The sequence below is a fragment of the Sinocyclocheilus grahami genome, unplaced genomic scaffold (genome assembly GCF_001515645.1).
Source record: "Sinocyclocheilus grahami isolate Dianchi unplaced genomic scaffold, SAMN03320097.WGS_v1.1 scaffold772.1, whole genome shotgun sequence".
Taxonomy (NCBI): domain Eukaryota; kingdom Metazoa; phylum Chordata; class Actinopteri; order Cypriniformes; family Cyprinidae; genus Sinocyclocheilus; species Sinocyclocheilus grahami.
The window spans coordinates 443,903-460,969 of record NW_015505951.1 but is presented as its reverse complement, the minus strand read 5'-3'; the positions used below and the strand labels follow the sequence as shown (position 1 = coordinate 460,969).

Here is a 17,067-nt window from a genome sequence, read left to right as displayed (position 1 = left end):
ACAATGGAAATTTGCAGACACCAAGCTGGCTCATGTGACACGTATAGTCCCCCTTTTGGACTGGGTTCAGTTGCATTTACACCTGAGGTTCAATTACAGTTTGACTGAGCCAATGCACCACAAACATTCTAACCGTTTATACCACTCTGGGCCTCTGGCTTCTTTGCTGCTCTACCTGATTTTCAACTCCCTTGCACACAAAGATGCCAACCTCCTTGACAAACCAGTTTTGGTGTTTTTAGTATTACATTTTCAATGTCTTATTTTTACGCCTTGCAGGAATATGCTAATAGATTTGACAGCTCCTAATAGAACATTCTTGCATTTGTTTTAATCAGCTGGAACTCATACATTTTGTTTGTGAAGTGCTTAAAATCACTAAAAAGCTTTTAATCATTGTATAGTTTCTCTTAAAATCATTTGTAGATTTTTGATCTGTTAAGCATTATATAATGTTTGTTAATAATTTATTAATGAAGGTTATTATAAAGTGTTACCATAGTTTATATAGCACTGCTAAGAGTGTTATTTTATTTGATCAAGCGCCACGGTTAAGACAGCTGTCTCCACTGTGATGTCTCGCTGTCTCTCTCTCTCTCTCGCTCTCGCTCTCTCTCGCTCTCGCTCACTCGCACGCACACACACACACACGCACGATGCGCAAAACTCCGCATTTGAACAGTCAATAGCAAATACTTAAACTAATAACAAAACAGTAGCTGATTCAGAAGCGCCAGATTGTCATAGCAAAGTCAGAATTACCTCCTCTCCTAGGTTCACGAAACGGTCGTCCATAAAATGCATTGCTGTTCTGTTGTAAGTAATCTTAAAGATTTCTAAATGCATCTACTTTCGGAAGGCCAAATAAAGTGCTTTTGCTTTCGCCTAGAAACACACAGCGTCTCCCTGACATGGCTGCATCAACACTAACTGCGGTTACTGAAACCACGCCTTCTTTCTTTGCGTGAACATTTGGGCGGCATTATGCAAATCTTCTCACATAGTAAGGTAGATATGTGGGGGCGTGTTAGAATGAGCCGTTTTAGGGGGGCGTGGCAGTCTTAACTTTGATAAAGAATATCTCTTTGGTTTTGAGACTTTAGTCTTTGCAACTTCAGGGATCTTATCTATGCACAATCAGCTTGTAACACTCCAAAGAGAAAGGAAAACTTGAAATCGCATCATATGACCCCCGGGTATGCTGAGTGATAAGATTAAGCCCCCCTCCTCATCGCTTTTAAGACACACTCAAAGAGAAAAACACCGTGGCAGGTGTCGATTTAAAAGTATGCACATTCCTTCTTTATTTGTAAAGGAAATTCATCTCCAATCCTTTTTCTATAGCCTAGTTTCAGGTAGTTATTCGAATGCTAGAAAACAGCTGCTTTTCCGAGTAAAAACCCCCAAATAACGTAGTTACTTTATGATACGTAATATTCAGAGGGTGTGGGGCAGGGGCGTCATGCACTCATCATTTTTGAAGGGGCACGAGTTGTGGGGGGGTCGTCATGTGACACACAGCCACAACAGCACTTATGTTTAATTTACATCCCCAAACGCATTAAATGTATCATGAAATATCTTGATTCTCACCTTTATAGATTATGTTGATCTATGATGGTCAAGGTAACCTAACAATGTAGGCTAATATATTAACTATGCATAAAAACCTGTCTGTTTACTTAATTAACAGATATGGGTGTCATGCCATAACATATTTTTAATACGACTGAGTTTATATTTAATGTGAATTTAACATTGAAAGTTAATGTGAATAAAAACATTGCAAGTTAGGCTACTAATCATAACACTTTCATTGTACAGAGAGAGAGCAAAGAACATTTTCACTGACAGTCTAGTTCAAGCACTCTCAAAAACTCCCATTAAAATCACTGAAGCTGTTTACACTATGAAATTAATATCTTACAGATTCCTACAAACAATTGCACTTTGTTGTTTCTGACGAGAGAATTCGCCAGAAAGAGGAATTCAGTGAGCGAGCGAGGGAAGAAAGCGCTGCCATTTTAGCGATGACTCATCTGAACACCTCTGATTGGTCATTGCATTCATAAGCTCAACAGCATCGTGTGTGATTGGTTAATGCGCAGTGCTGTAAAAACGCATCTGTCTCTGGCTCAGCGCCAGCCAGCGAATGCAGATTTGAATTTAGCAGCTGATGATATGACGGACTGAACGTTCTAATCACGCCGGTGTGATTGTATTTAATATAGAAAATATTAATCGGCTATTTTTTGTCTTTTGTAAGCTGCATTCAAAATCCACTTGCCTCACAAATCTGAGGGGGCACGCGGGGAGATGGGGGATACCCCCATGCTATATGTCTCTGCATCGACTGAATGATTCATTCATTCATTCATTCATTCATTCATTTTTATTCCCAGTGAATTAGGAGTTAAAACTCCCACCCGAGTGACACTACTCCAATAATAGACCATGCAAAACATAAAAAAACAACAATTGAAATTAAATAAACAAAATAATAATAATATCTTTAAAATATTGCCAAGTAACCTTGCAAACAACAATAAATTCAGAAAAGCACTTTACATTTACATTTAGCAGACGCTTTTTTCTTGCAGAATGCAAGCTTCTAGAAGGCACATAACTCTGAAGTAATGAATTTAGGTAAATGGGTGCAGAGCCAGTGGTGGTTTTGTAGGCAAACATTAATGCCTTGAATTTAATGCGAGCAGCTACTTGTAGCCAGAGCTAATTGATGAACAGAGGTGTGACATGCGTTCTTTTCGGCTCATTAAAGATTAATCTTGCAGCGGCATTTTGGATTAATTGTAGAGTTTTGATAGAAGTGGCTGGAAGACCTGCCAAGAGAGCATTGCAATAGTCCAGCCTGGATAGAACAAGAGCTTGAACTTGAGTTGTGTTGCATGTTCTGAAAGAAAGGGCCTGATCTTCAATCAATTACTTTAATTGTAAGCGACACAAGTATGCGGGAAAAATACAGTTATGATGTTTTTTTTATATGATTTGGTCAAGTTTCGGCAATCGAGATCTGACGGCAACAGCACATTTTTCCGCTTGGGCTGGCGCTTTGCGGACAGCTTACCTTGCGCATGAAATCTCCCGCAGACCAGCAAATCACTGAGAACGCGCTACAATCCTGAAATCCACTCGCCCGTAAGCAACCGCAACTGACTTAGAAAATTACCTCTGATCTTCAATCAATTACTTTAATTGTAAGCGACACAAGTATGCGGGAAAAATACAGTTATGATGTTTTTTTTATATGATTTGGTCAAGTTTCGGCAATCGAGATCTGACGGCAACAGCACATTTTTCCGCTTGGGCTGGCGCTTTGCGGACAGCTTACCTTGCGCATGAAATCTCCCGCAGACCAGCAAATCACTGAGAACGCGCTACAATCCTGAAATCCACTCGCCCGGAAGCAACCGCAACTGACTTAGAAAATTACCGTTGTTTTCAAATAAATAATTTTACATGCTTATTCCCAACACTTTATTAAGATTTAAGTTACATCACAAACGACAAGGGATCAACTTATAATCATGTTTATATATTAGCCCGTGAACTCGTTCTCTCAAGACAGCCTGGGTTCGCAGTTTATATGGACGGAATGCCACTGCTAGAAAATAGAATGTGTATAGTTTTAGTTTCAAAACCTGTGCATTGTCATCAAATTTTGTGTAATCTGGCTAGTCAATAAAAACCAGAAGTTGATAAGGGAAAAGGGAAATTCGTCAGCTCTCATTTTGTCAACAGCCTAGAGCAGGGTTCCTCAAATCTTGTCCTGGAGGGCCCATGCGCTGCAGAGTTCAGCTCCAACCCTGATCAAACTCGCCTACCTGTGATTTACTAATGATCCTGAAGACATTGATCAGCATGCTCAGGTGCTCTGCAGGAAAGTGGATCTCGTGGGCCAGATTTGAGGATCCCTGGCCTAGAGCCTACAGTACAGTTACAGGAAAACTATTGGTTGAAGTGCCACAACCCATCCTGTGGGTAAATGATCTCAAATACCAATGAACTCTTTCTCTTTCCCCTTATGTATGTATGTAAGCAGCACAGAAGACAGCACTGATTGTTTATGCCCACCAGAGTCCCGCCTCATTCAACGCTGCTGCGCGGGATGTAGCGGTTCAGGCTCTGACAAAGCAAGGCTATAAAGTCCTAGTGTCGGATCTATATGCTATGAACTTCAAAGCCTCAGCAACTGCAGAGGATATTAAGGGTAGGAATTTGCTGAAAATACAAAGTGCACCTACATTAAAATGCTACTATGGCTATAGGTTCTTAAAAGTGCACTGCAGTTGCAATTATTAGTGAACTGTTAGACCACTGTTTTACTGTAAATATTGCAGGTGATCTGAAGAATCCTGAGCACTTTATATACAACAATGAGATGATGGTTGCATGGCAAGACGGTCGTTTAAGTGATGACATTGCAGAAGAACAGCATAAATTGGAGCAGGCAGAGCTGGTTATCTTTCAGGTAATAGTTTCCCAGTGCTGCACAGTTACAAATGTCAGAGTTTACATTTTACTTTGATCTGAGAAAATAATATGATTTGGATAATATTTACAGTTCCCCCTCTACTGGTTTAGTATACCTGCCATCATGAAGGGCTGGATAGACAGAGTCTTAACTCAAGGATTTGCCTTCACCCTGCAGAAGATGTATGACAATGGCATTTTCAAGGTCTGAATCTTTAGAGTCAAAGCTTGTTTTGCTTGCTTGACATTGCGGATTACAAGGAAAGAGTCTGTTTTTGTAATTCTAATGGTGATCAGATTTTAATCGGATTAAAATGTCATTCACTATTCACACCAGGCTAAGAAGGCCATACTTTCATTCACCACTGGGGGAACAGAGTCCATGTTTAAGCCCGATGGCGTCCATGGAGACATCAATGTTCCCCTCTGGCCTTTACAGGTGAGATAAAAATAATAAACTGAATTTTTGTTTGATCTTTTTAAATATAGAGGGCTAGTTATACAAATGAAGCTGCAAGAACAGCTCTTTGTGCACTTGGAATCATGCTGTATTAAGTGATCAGAGTTGAATTCCAGATTAAATCCATAGGGAATGTGGGTTGTCACCTATTTTAGACTTTAGCCCAGAGAACTTTATTTTTACTTTTGTTTTGGATTCAACTTTGCATGTAAATGTTAAAAATTACATTATGCACTACGCATATACTTAACTGTATAGTGTATGAATTTTATAATGTTATTTTGTCATTCAGCATTGGATTCTGATAGCCCTTCCCCTCCGCTGTGTAATTAAAGCTCAGACAGTTGAGTGCGTGAAGTGTCCAACATTCCACACTTCATTTTCTTGGTTAATTAAGTGCATCATCTGTGTATTTAAACTGCACTTTTTTATGCTACAAAATGGAATAGTGCATAAGTACACAAATTGGGATGCACCTAATGCACTTTACTAACAGGCTGTTAATGACGTGGCAAATGTTTATGATATGGTATACCATTTTTAACTTATACCAGTTGAAATGAAAATTATAAACAGATTTGTGTTTTTATGATATATATATATATATATATATATATATATATATATATATATATATATATATATAGATTAAAATTTGTGCATTTTAATGAGTTCAACTCATACTCATGTTTTACTCGGGTTCAAGATGCATTTTCGATTTTAATTATAATCAAAATACAAAAAATAAATATATGACACTACTACTTTTTTGTATGTCTTCCCTTGTTCATCTCAATCTCAAGTTTTTTTTATTATTATGATGTATTCTTTGTATAAATAAATGTATTCTTTTTTTAAGTAATTGAAGTAGCAACTGTTAGGTAATAAGTGAACACAACAAAAACACACTAGATTCATGCTAGAGCCAACTATTCAAATTAAGGTACATTTTAACCATAAGATGGAACTGTGTGCACAAGATATACATACATACACGTACATATACATATTAAAATCAAATAAATATATTATAAACTTCACAAGCTTTCAAAGTTCTTACAGCTTTCTTATTCAAAGAGTCTCTGATACTGTCAATGTATACACTCTAAAAAATGCTGGGTTAAATACAACCCAGCAATTGGGTTGTTTTGACCCAGCGGTTGGGTTACTACCCAGAATGTTGGGTTAAACATTTAACCCAACCGCTGGGTCAAAACAGCCCAATTGCCGGGTTTGTCCCTATTTTACCCAGCACTGGGTTGTTTTTAACCCAGCATTTTTTAGAGTAGGGTGACCATACATGCTATTTTCCCAGGACGCGTCCTGTCCAGGATTTCTATATTGCCTAAAATATCTAGGTTTTGGCTTTGTTTGCGTGTGCAGACCGATCGGTGTATGACATCTAAATACCATACAGACGGTTCCTTATGCTTTCAAAATGCTCTCGAGGTATTTTGATGCCATACACCGATCGGTCTGCACACGCAAACAAAGCCAAAACCTAGATATTTTAGGCAATATAGAAATCCTGGACAGGACGCATCCTGGGAAAATAGCATGTATGGTCACCCTATTTTAGAGTGTAGACTGAACTGTGTTCCTGGGACAGAGATGGTTACATATGTTTATGCTGTATTTTTAAACAATTCATTAATGATCCTTTTTAACGTTTCTGCAATGCTTTGCATTTTATTTCGCAAATCATAATGTAATCAGTGCTGCAGGTTTACTGTGACAACGTGCCCCGCGAATGAGTCTATATCTTTCTTCTTAGGATGATTATGGAAAGGTTCAACAGCTTTATCTGTATGTGGCTACACAGAAATTGACATTTAAAAATAAAATTACTCGGAGAAACATTTATTGGAATTAAAGTGACAACGTGCCCCGGTCTCCCTTACGTGCTTACGCACACTGATAGCAAAGCGTCGCGACGCGAATAGATCATTTAGATGCGCCAGCGCGTCATTTGCTGCAACGCAATCCCAGCCATCCCAATCGCAATCCTATTCCCGGCGTCATGTACAGTTATTCCTCCATATCAGCCGCTTGACCTACCGAACGGAAGTTGAAGAGCTGCTGCTGATATTATGGACGGAATTCCAAAATGAACTGAAGTTAATTTATGTGAAAAGAAGCGCTGCGCGGTATGTGTTGCGTCTGTTATACATATTGCTTTATGTGTTAAAATTGCTCATTCGTGGTAAATCGGCAGTGCAAGTGCTGTTGATGTCATGCATCAGTTATGCACTGACATAATTTTCTGTAAGCAATAGCCTGACTTTATTCTTCACTATTCTAAGATCACTTTATTGTTCTAAAATTAGCCAGAAATAGGAATCCTATTGGAATTTCCATAACGAGGTGTATTGTATGATTTTTTCCAGCATGCATAAAACGTTTCCCACTAGATCTATTAAAATTTCGAATGGAATACATGCTCTTTTATGACATCAAAATAAATATACAAATTTTTTGAAAAAATGTAAATGTAGAAAAATCTTTCAAAATTGTAAAATACTTAAAGTTCGCTGTATAGTTTACTTTTATTGGCCAATAGCAAGACCGTATCCCAATAGTAGATCTGATAAAGATGGTACAGTATCCAATCAGACTTAAAATAAATAGTATAATAGTAAAAATAAATGCATAAATAAATAAAAACATTCCTTCAGATTCCTTCATAAGTTTCTGACAAGGTTTTAAACTGATAAAAGTTTTTTCGAATATGTTACATTTACCGTACTATTTACTATATATTTTAAAAGCCCCTGCTGTATGAAAGATGCATCTCTAAAAGTACAAATATTCACATCTAGTCTCTAAATTAATATGAGGTTATGAAACGGCATGCATAATAATTATAAGAATCAACCAAATTCATTCATTTGGAGTAAATTAATTCTCCATTAATTGGACTATAGCAAGATGTGTCCCCGTCCCAAAAGTATTTTTTGTCAATTCTAAATCATTTGTTTGCATAAAGAGTTTTAAATCCTTATGTGTCAAATCTTTTTAAACGTACTGTTTTTATGTGCTGTTGAATCAGGAAGTGGAGGTATGTTTTTCTCTTCAAGTGCGCAGCATTGGTGGACAAGGGCGTGGATGTAGCAATGGTGCTGGATCTGGGTGAGAACTGCATGGAGCAGGCTAATGGAGGAGGGCTCGCAAAGAATGTCTCAGAAATGTTAAAACCAGAGCCCAGCACAGAGAACCCCAAACCAGTCAGGACCAGCAGTATCACCCAAAGAGACCAATCGACCCACAATGGGCCTCACACGCAGCCTTGTACCACTTGGGATGGCTGCTCCCAGGTTCAACGAAGACTCCAGAAGACAGAAGGTAGAAATAAAGGAGAATCTGCGCAGCCAAGGGAACCTTCCAAACCGCTACCTTGTCGAAGGCCACTTAGTCTGGAAATAAAACCACAGCGAATTAGAGCAACACAGCCAGTGCAGAAGGTGATACAGCCACCGTGGCGTAGTGGTGGCCCTTCTCCACCCATGCGAAGCCTGACAAGCCTTAGTTTGGGGCCAGGGAACTGGCTTCGCCGGAGTGAGAGCACATGTACAATGAACTCCACGACACCCCCACGTGCTGGCAGGGGTCAAATGAGACCTGCAACCTCCTTGCCACATATTGCCAGGGGTATCGCTCCACTTCCTTCGCCATCAACACCTCGTGGGCCGTGCCTGCTTGTGGCTCTTCGTCCCGTAAACCTGGAACAGGAGCGTCAGACCTTTTTTCATTCTGACTATCAGTATGAGCCCCAGTTTGAGTATGCCTCCCCAGAGCCTGTCAGTGTTTTGGAGAAGTACAGAGAGGGATCCAGTCTCTTTCTGTCCCAGGTATGTTTTATATCAAAAATACACAAGTTTAGGTCCAGTGAGCCACCTTACTGTCAGTGTCAACTGCAGTCACATTTAAGTTCTGTGAATTTTCATGAAAAAATCCAATTATTTCAATAAGAAAACATGAGTGGGAACACTCCCCTTATTTAGATATTGCTGTTTCGCCACGTTGACCAACAGTAAGCAGCTTGGTTTGAAAGGGGCTTCTGTGTGAGCAGCGCTTCATACATTACTACAGTATTGACAATAGACAATGGACCCTTTTTGCCCACTCATTTTTACAGACGTTTCAATAAAGTGACTGCACCTTAAGGTAGCAACTTAACGGAAATAGAAACCTCATAAGTGACCGATTTGGAACACTCTATGTAGGGAGCAACTCTGTGTGCCTTATAAATAGCGCGTGAGAGACTCCAATTACAGTTGATTTCTGTAGAGTTTACATGTTTGCACGTTGCAAAGCTAATGATGCAATATTCTAATAAGCTTGAAATTATACAAGTAAAATACTGAATTTTTAAAGAGCTTTAACCATTTTTATCTATAATTTCTACAGTTGTGGCCAAAAGTTTTGGTAGTGACATACATTTTGTGTTTTGCAAAGTTTGCTGCTTAAGCTGTTGTGGTGTTCATTCACATTGTTTCTAGATTACTGTGTAGAGTGAACAGAACAGAGAGCATCTGCACGCACAGTGAGGCCAACGGCAACAATGTTGTCATCAGCTGGAGAAAAATCAGTTTGAAAGTGATTCCAACTATATCGTTTCTCTTTGTCTTTATCGTTATAGTTGTGGTGTGGACTCTGCTATTCTTTAATATTGAGAACGATTTTTAGAACTATATCTTTATCGTTATCTTTATAGTTATCGTCCTTGGTGTGAACGGGCCTTTAGAATAAACAGACGATATCGTTCGCTGGTGTGGACGCTAATATCGTTATCTTTATAGTTATCGTTCTTGGTGTGAACAGGGCTTAAGTCCTGAAACTGTTGCCATTTGTCTCACCTCATGCCTCTTTCTAGGCAGTTGGGATTATGGAGTGTGTGCTGAGGAAGTATGAGACCTATGAAAACTTTGAAGAAGTCACAGGGGGCAGCTTGCTACCGAAGAGTCAAGTGTGGGCAGCCACACGCAAGTACCTACAGAAGGAGGGCTGTGTTGGTGAGGTGTGTGGATATCCAAGTTCAAGTGTCTGTGCATTAGTGTTTTGAAAATAACAAAGAAATAGTAATCTCGGATTCTGTCACCAGGTGGTTGTAAGTCTCTCCGATGAGCTTCTGTCCCAGGCAGTAATGATGGTGGAGAGATGTCGACCAACACTAACTATTAACATGTCAGGAGCAAGGCAACACTGGCTTGAGGGCATGCTTAGACACGAGATTGGTATGAACTTTAACACACTTCAAATTATATATCAAACACTAATACTGAACCGATTTGTTTTGTCCTAACCAGTCTGACTGTGACAAGTGACATTTTTTTAAAAGTCATTTCATTCGTATTGCTGTTGTGTAGTTCAAGGTAACCCTATATATAGTCAAATCTAATCCTATAGTAAGGTAAAAATCCTGCTTGACATAAGAGAGTGCTGCTGTGAAGGTGTTTTTTTTTTTTGAAGGCCAGCCCAGATAGCACTACCCCAGGTTTCCTTGACTAATACCCAATAGGATGTTCCACTGACTTTTGGATTATGGCAGAAAATAAGCTCTGTGACCAACAAAAGTTTATGATTTTTGCACGTAAAAGCTAAATGTGACCCTGGACCACAACACCAGTCATAAGTTGCACAGGTATATTTGTAGCAATAGCCAAAAATGCATTGCATGGGCCAAAATAATAGATTTTTCTTTTATGCCAAAAACCATTTGGATATTAAGTATAGATCATGTTCCATTAAGATATTTTGTAAATTTCCTACCGTAAATATATCAAAACTAGATTTTTGATTAAAAATATGCATTGCTATGAACTTCATTTGGACCACTTTAAAGGCGATTTTCTCGATATTTAGATTTTTTGCACCCTCAGATTGCAGAAATTCAAATAGTTGTATCTCGGCTAGATATGGTCTTATCCTAACAAACCATACATCAATGGAAAGCTTATTTATTCAGCTTTATATGTATAAATCTCAATTTAAAAAAATGAACCCCTATGACTGGTTTTGTGGTCCAGGGTCACAAATGTAGGCTATAAACAAACTACACCACATTTGCAAGACTTCAGTGTCACTACCATTAAGCCTCCGACAACTCTTTAAGTCTTTATCTAAAAAAACATTTCCCTCAAAATATAAGTTAGCAAGAATGTGATGATAAGAGCCTGTGAAAGCAGACTAGGGAGTAGTTTCCAGTTTAGCAAAATTATGTTTAATGTCCCCGAGGACCTCTGTTGTCCCATTTAGCTACTGTTACTACTAGGGCTGTCAAAAAATTCTTATTTCGAATATTCGTCGAATTTAAAATAAAAATCCACATTCGAATGCAAAAACGTTGCATTATGGCAGAAAATAAGCTCTGTGACCAACAACCAACTAATGCAAAAACATGCATTCGAATTTTAGGTGTGCGTTAAGGAGGCAGCCTTATCAGTCACACGAGATGCGATGACGACGTAAGTGTCATTGCATTTTAATGTTTTTATGACTGGTTTTGTGGTCCAGGGTCACAAATGTAGGCTATAAACAAACTACACCACATTTGCAAGACTTCAGTGTCACTACCATTAAGCCTCCGACAACTCTTTAAGTCTTTATCTAAAAAAACATTTCCCTCAAAATATAAGTTAGCAAGAATGTGATGATAAGAGCCTGTGAAAGCAGACTAGGGAGTAGTTTCCAGTTTAGCAAAATTATGTTTAATGTCCCCGAGGACCTCTGTTGTCCCATTTAGCTACTGTTACTACTAGGGCTGTCAAAAAATTCTTATTTCGAATATTCGTCGAATTTAAAATAAAAATCCACATTCGAATGCAAAAACGTTGCATTATGGCAGAAAATAAGCTCTGTGACCAACAACCAACTAATGCAAAAACATGCATTCGAATTTTAGGTGTGCGTTAAGGAGGCAGCCTTATCAGTCACACGAGATGCGATGACGACGTAAGTGTCATTGCATTTTAATGTTTTTGTTAACCTATCCAGTTGAAGCCACTAGATGCGGCGCTGCTGTGTTGTTAATTACAAATATCGCGGGAAAAGAGAACATCAATGTGAAGAAGATCTTTTTTACGTCAAAACTGAAACCAAGCCGTTCACACAGAATGCATATTTCGTGCATTTTCTAGAGGGAGATCTATCACCGTTGCACTCGCATCTCGCACAAAAGAGCCGCATGTTTAGAAAGCCATGTAAAATTAATGCAAGTTCAACTTTGAAAAAACATATCTTAAGACTTTATGGCAGGTTTTTTCCCCATCCCACTGCAACTCATGTTTTTAAATGAAAAATGTTCTCTGTGTGATTGGTGTTCGGCCCTTTGTATTAAATTATGCATACATACCATGATGCTGTTTTGTTTATAGTTGTTTAAGCAACTTAATTATAATTGGTTTATAAACATTATTTTAAACATTATGCACTTTTTTCCACAGATAGTCGTGTTACCTGATGCTTTGAATAAACATTCATTAATAATATTTTGCTCGATGCGCCCTCTTGTGGCCTCAGGAGAGAAGCCAAACGCTTTTCTTCACCCTAACTGAACTTATGCATTTAAAATTCGAATATAATTAATTCAATATCACTTATGTTCTGATTGGTGGTCAATGTGTCATATTGTGTAGCATTTTTGCATTTGGTCTCGGCGGGCAAATCACTTGTTTTTGCTGGGTCACAGCTGGTTAGGACATTGATCTTGCTATACAAGAAATATTGTATTCTATTGACATTCTTCTGGTTGAATCTAGTTGATAGCTGACCATTCTTGATGTTAATTTCATAGTCTTTAGTCTACAAATCCTGCCCTTCCAGCAATTATATGACTTTCACTCCCAGGCACACATTACTTGCGGGGTGTGAATAACAGCATGCAGCCATGGGCCACTTCTGTTGGGAGAAAGCAGTTTGGACTGAAACCAGCTAATCCTACTGAAGAGGGGCTTGCTAGTCTTCACAGTGTGTTGCTACGGAAACAGCCCTTCCTGTGGCGAGCCGCTCTGCTATACTATACGGTATACCATGCCACAAACATGAGCTTCAGCCAACTGTTCAGCCATATTGCTCGCTTTGTCCAAGATCCTGCTGTACGCTGGGAATACTGCCTCCGCGCTAAACGAGGACAGACAGATACCTCGAAACCAGGTGAAACGAATCGCTAAGAATAGAACTGAGAAACATTTCTAATATGTGGTGTCATTTTATTATGTTGACTTGAGAAAGCCAGCATTCTCTGATCTATCTATCACTATAAAAGCCTAGCACCTGATTGAGACGCACCCATATCTGAAACATGTTAAAGCTAGCAACCATACCCAACAACATGCTAAGACATGTCAGAATGTTAATGTCATGAAACCCTAAAACACATTTTTTGAGATGTTAACATATATGAATAGGTTGCACATCAGCAAAAACAACTGTAGCACTCATTATGTCTATTATTAAGGCAAAAGTGGTTATTTTTTCATCTTTTGAAGCAATTTCGTTCTTCAAAAGTCTGGGATCAGTAAGTTTTTTTAAAGAAGTTTCTTTCATCAAGGCTGCATTTATTTGATCAAAAATACAACAAAAAAAACGTAATTTTGTGAAATATTATTGCAATTTAAAATAACAATTTTATATTTTAATAAACATTAAAATATAATTTATTCCTGTGAAACAAAGGTGAATTTTCAGCATTATTGCTCCAGTCTTCCTTCAGCAATCATTCTAATATGCTGATTTATAATCAATGTTGGAAACAGTTGTGCTGCTTCATTTTGTTGGGGGGACCTGTGATACTTTTTTTCAGGATTCATTGATAAATAAAAAGTTAAAAAGAACAGTGTTTATTCAAAATAGAAATTTTGTGTTACAATTTACACTACTATTCAAAAGTTTGGGGTCAGTAAATTGTGTCTTTTTCAAGAAATTAATACTTTTATTCAGCAAGGATGTGTTAAAAGGATAAACAGTAAACATTAGTATTTGAATAAATGCTATTCTTTTTATCCTTTTATTCATCAAAGAATCAAAGAAGTATCACAGGTTCCAAATATTAAATAAATATAAAACAATATTATCAAAAAAATATTAAGCAGCACAACAGTTTCAACACTGTTAATAAATCAGCATATTAGAATGATTTCTGAAAAATCATGCGACACTGAAGGCTGGAGTAATGATGCTGAAAATTCAGCGCTGCGTCACAGAAATAAATTGTATTTTAAACTATATTAAATTAGGAAACCAATATTTAATATTTCTGAATATTACTGGTTTATTTCTGTATTTTTGATCAAATAAATACTGCCTTGATGAGCATAAGAGACTCCAGTAAAAATCATTAAAAATCTTAACTGATTTTTAACGGTAGCCTATATATAAAAAGCTATATTAATGTGCCACTGGGCTCGAGCCACATATTTTTAAATGTGAACCGGTGGATCGACAAGAAGCTAATGCATTATAAAAATCTAAACAATCAAGACACTAAGATATATTTATATGCTATATAATATAATAGCCTAATTGATTGATAATTGTTTAAATTAATATAATAATTGATACTTTTGACTCATCCCTTTTTTTTTTGAAGACCAATCACTTTTTTCAAGACTGAAGGTCTTAAAAAGGTCTTTAAAGGTCTTAAATTTGATTTTAAAAATACTGCAGATACCTGGCTTTATTATGGTACCATTTGGAATAACTGTCTTTTGAATAAGCCCTTTTTAACTGTCCTCTTAGGTCGTTTTGAGAATGTTCTATAGGCAACTAATAAAAAATAGGACCTCTGTACATTTATTTGTTGCAAATTTACAGACAATGCAATTGAGATGTTTTTATTGGCTTGTTGGGGTAATATTGCTGTCAACTGACAACAAAGTTTTATAGTTAATAAAATCTTTAAAAACAAATGACATTTTTTAGACTTTAATTTCCTTTAATAAAAAGGAAATTGATTAAGACGGTGTGTGGATGTGGAATATATGTTTATATATGTATATATGTTTTTTGCATATGTGTGTGTATACAGGTTGCTTCAGTAAAGATCAGGTCTACCTTGATGGAATTTTAAGGATTTTACGCCACAGGAGAAACATTGATTTTAAGATATTAACCGCTCTTGGCAAGGCAGGTCCTATTCACACTCATGTTTTTAAAGTAAAATTATTTTTTTCAGTTAATAATGAATATACATACCAATGTATGTAATTCCTGTTTTTAGGTTTCCTATGAAGATGTGGACAGACTTCGGTATTTGGCTGTTCTAAATGGAACTAGGATTCCTCACTTCATGCAGGATGAAGAACGTTATCTTCAACACCTCGACCACATTGTCACAGTGAATGAACTGAGCGATGCAGAGCTCCAAGAGCTCATTCCATGAAGAGTTGCGAGAAAAGTTTCAAAACCATTCAGTTTTCCCAGGCCAAAAAACAGGGTCTGCAAAATTGTGATTTTACAAACAACTGGTTGATATAAATTTGGATGGTTTTTCATGAAAACGTGATCCATGATGATCATCCATAAAAAGTATTACAAACAGCATGGTTGTGTCCAATGATTGATGTGGTAATTTGCTACATTAAGTGCCATACTCAGTAAGTCTGTTTACAAATACAATTATTGTATGTTTTAAAACCGTATGACTCTCAGGCATGAAAGACATGTTTGGATTCTTGCAAACCCAAGGTATGTTCGGAATGGCATACTACCATACTCGTACCATTTTGTGTACCAAGTGTGCAGTACTTTAATGCAGTAGGCTTGACTTGACCTTGTGTTTCCAGTGTTACGACTGAACCAATAGCAGTATCAACTGTCATTTCTCTCTCAATTGATTAGCTGATCAGACTGAACAAAATAAGAAATGCAGAATAGTTGTAATTATTTCAGAGTTGACAATTGGATGTCGTATGGATTTTAACATCCATCGTAGACAACAGAAAATTGCTTAGTATACTGTTTTTAATAAACTACATTGTATGCGGTATAGTAGTATTCCATTCCGAACACCACCACATTCACGAGAAGCTGAAAGATGGTCATGTAGCATTTTAACTGCACTCATAATGTAACGGGCACATCCCATCATGCTAATTAATGATATCACACACAAGGCAGAGCTATTTGAGTACTAAATCAAATTAATTCCCTGTTGAAAAAAACAGCATATGCTGGTTAGGTATGTTTTGACGCTGGGATGCTGGTTTAAGCTGGTCCTTTGCTGGTTTATGCTGGGCCTTTGCTGGTTTAAGCTGGTCCTTTGCTGGTTTATGCTGGGCCTTTGCTGGTTTAAGCTGGTCCTTTGCTGGTTTATGCTGGGCCTTTGCTGGTTTAAGCTGGTCCTTTGCTGGTTTATGCTGGGCCTTTGCTGGTTTAAGCTGGTCCTTTGCTGGTTTATGCTGGGCCTTTGCTGGTTTAAGCTGGTCCTTTGCTGGTTTATGCTGGGCCTTTGCTGGTTTAAGCTGGTCCTTTGCTGGTTTATGCTGGGCCTTTGCTGGTTTAAGCTGGTCCTTTGCTGGTTTATGCGGGTCATGTGCTGGCAAAGGACCAGCATAACCCAGCAAAGGACCAGTTTAAACCAGCAAAGGACCCGCATAAACCAGCAAAGGACCAGCTTAAACCAGCATCCCAGCGTCAAAACACCTAACCAACATATGCTTATTTTTTTAACGTTACCCTGGCAGTATTTATATGAGGTTTCACACGTGAACCTATGAACACTTCATATAGTGTTCTACTTGTCTTTCAGTTTCTCTATTATTTATTTATTATTTGTTTACCTCATGTATTCGCATTAAACATGGAATGTCTGTGGTATTAGCTTTATACACAAGTAGCAAATGCATTTTTTCTTTAACTTAGTATAGCAAGCAATGCAAAAAGACACCAAGGCTGACTCTTGTTTAATGAAGTGTTCAATGAGAATCTGATGAAAAAGGAAATTACACTAATGAAAAAAAATGGCCCCCTTTGGCACTATTTTTTCCTCATCAGGGCTTATGAAATGCTAGTACTCTATCTAGAGATAATCAGTGTTCTTCTGAGAGCACCCTTGGTGGTCTTTATTACCTGTGCTAATGTGATGTGACACCTTTGTAGGAGAGTTGCCACTGCAACCT

General features: G+C 37.8%; 2 protein-coding genes across 3 annotated transcripts in view; both read left to right on the top strand.

Moving 5' to 3' along the window:
• The window catches only part of nqo1 (NAD(P)H dehydrogenase, quinone 1), an 11,857-nt gene extending 6,918 nt beyond the window's left edge, over nt 1-4,939 (top strand). The window contains exons 3-6 of the mRNA XM_016245858.1: nt 4,061-4,228; nt 4,359-4,489; nt 4,583-4,696; nt 4,829-4,939. Coding sequence (XP_016101344.1) covers nt 4,061-4,228; nt 4,359-4,489; nt 4,583-4,696; nt 4,829-4,939 — 524 coding nt within the window. The remainder of the gene's footprint in view (nt 1-4,060; nt 4,229-4,358; nt 4,490-4,582; nt 4,697-4,828) is intronic.
• A 1,980-nt stretch (nt 4,940-6,919) lies between these two features.
• kiaa0895l lies at nt 6,920-16,119 on the top strand. 2 transcript variants are annotated; one of them, XM_016245889.1, is made up of 7 exons: nt 6,920-7,098; nt 8,028-8,799; nt 9,825-9,968; nt 10,053-10,185; nt 12,797-13,102; nt 14,976-15,073; nt 15,168-16,119. In XM_016245889.1, exons 2-7 carry the CDS (start codon nt 8,065-8,067, stop codon nt 15,327-15,329), a joined length of 1,578 nt encoding a protein of 525 aa, XP_016101375.1. In that variant the 5' UTR covers nt 6,920-7,098; nt 8,028-8,064; the 3' UTR covers nt 15,330-16,119. The 2 variants fall into 2 exon arrangements, with proteins under 2 accessions (XP_016101375.1, XP_016101374.1); XM_016245888.1 differs by having other exon boundaries at nt 8,001-8,799.
• Nucleotides 16,120-17,067: the final 948 nt, after the last annotated feature.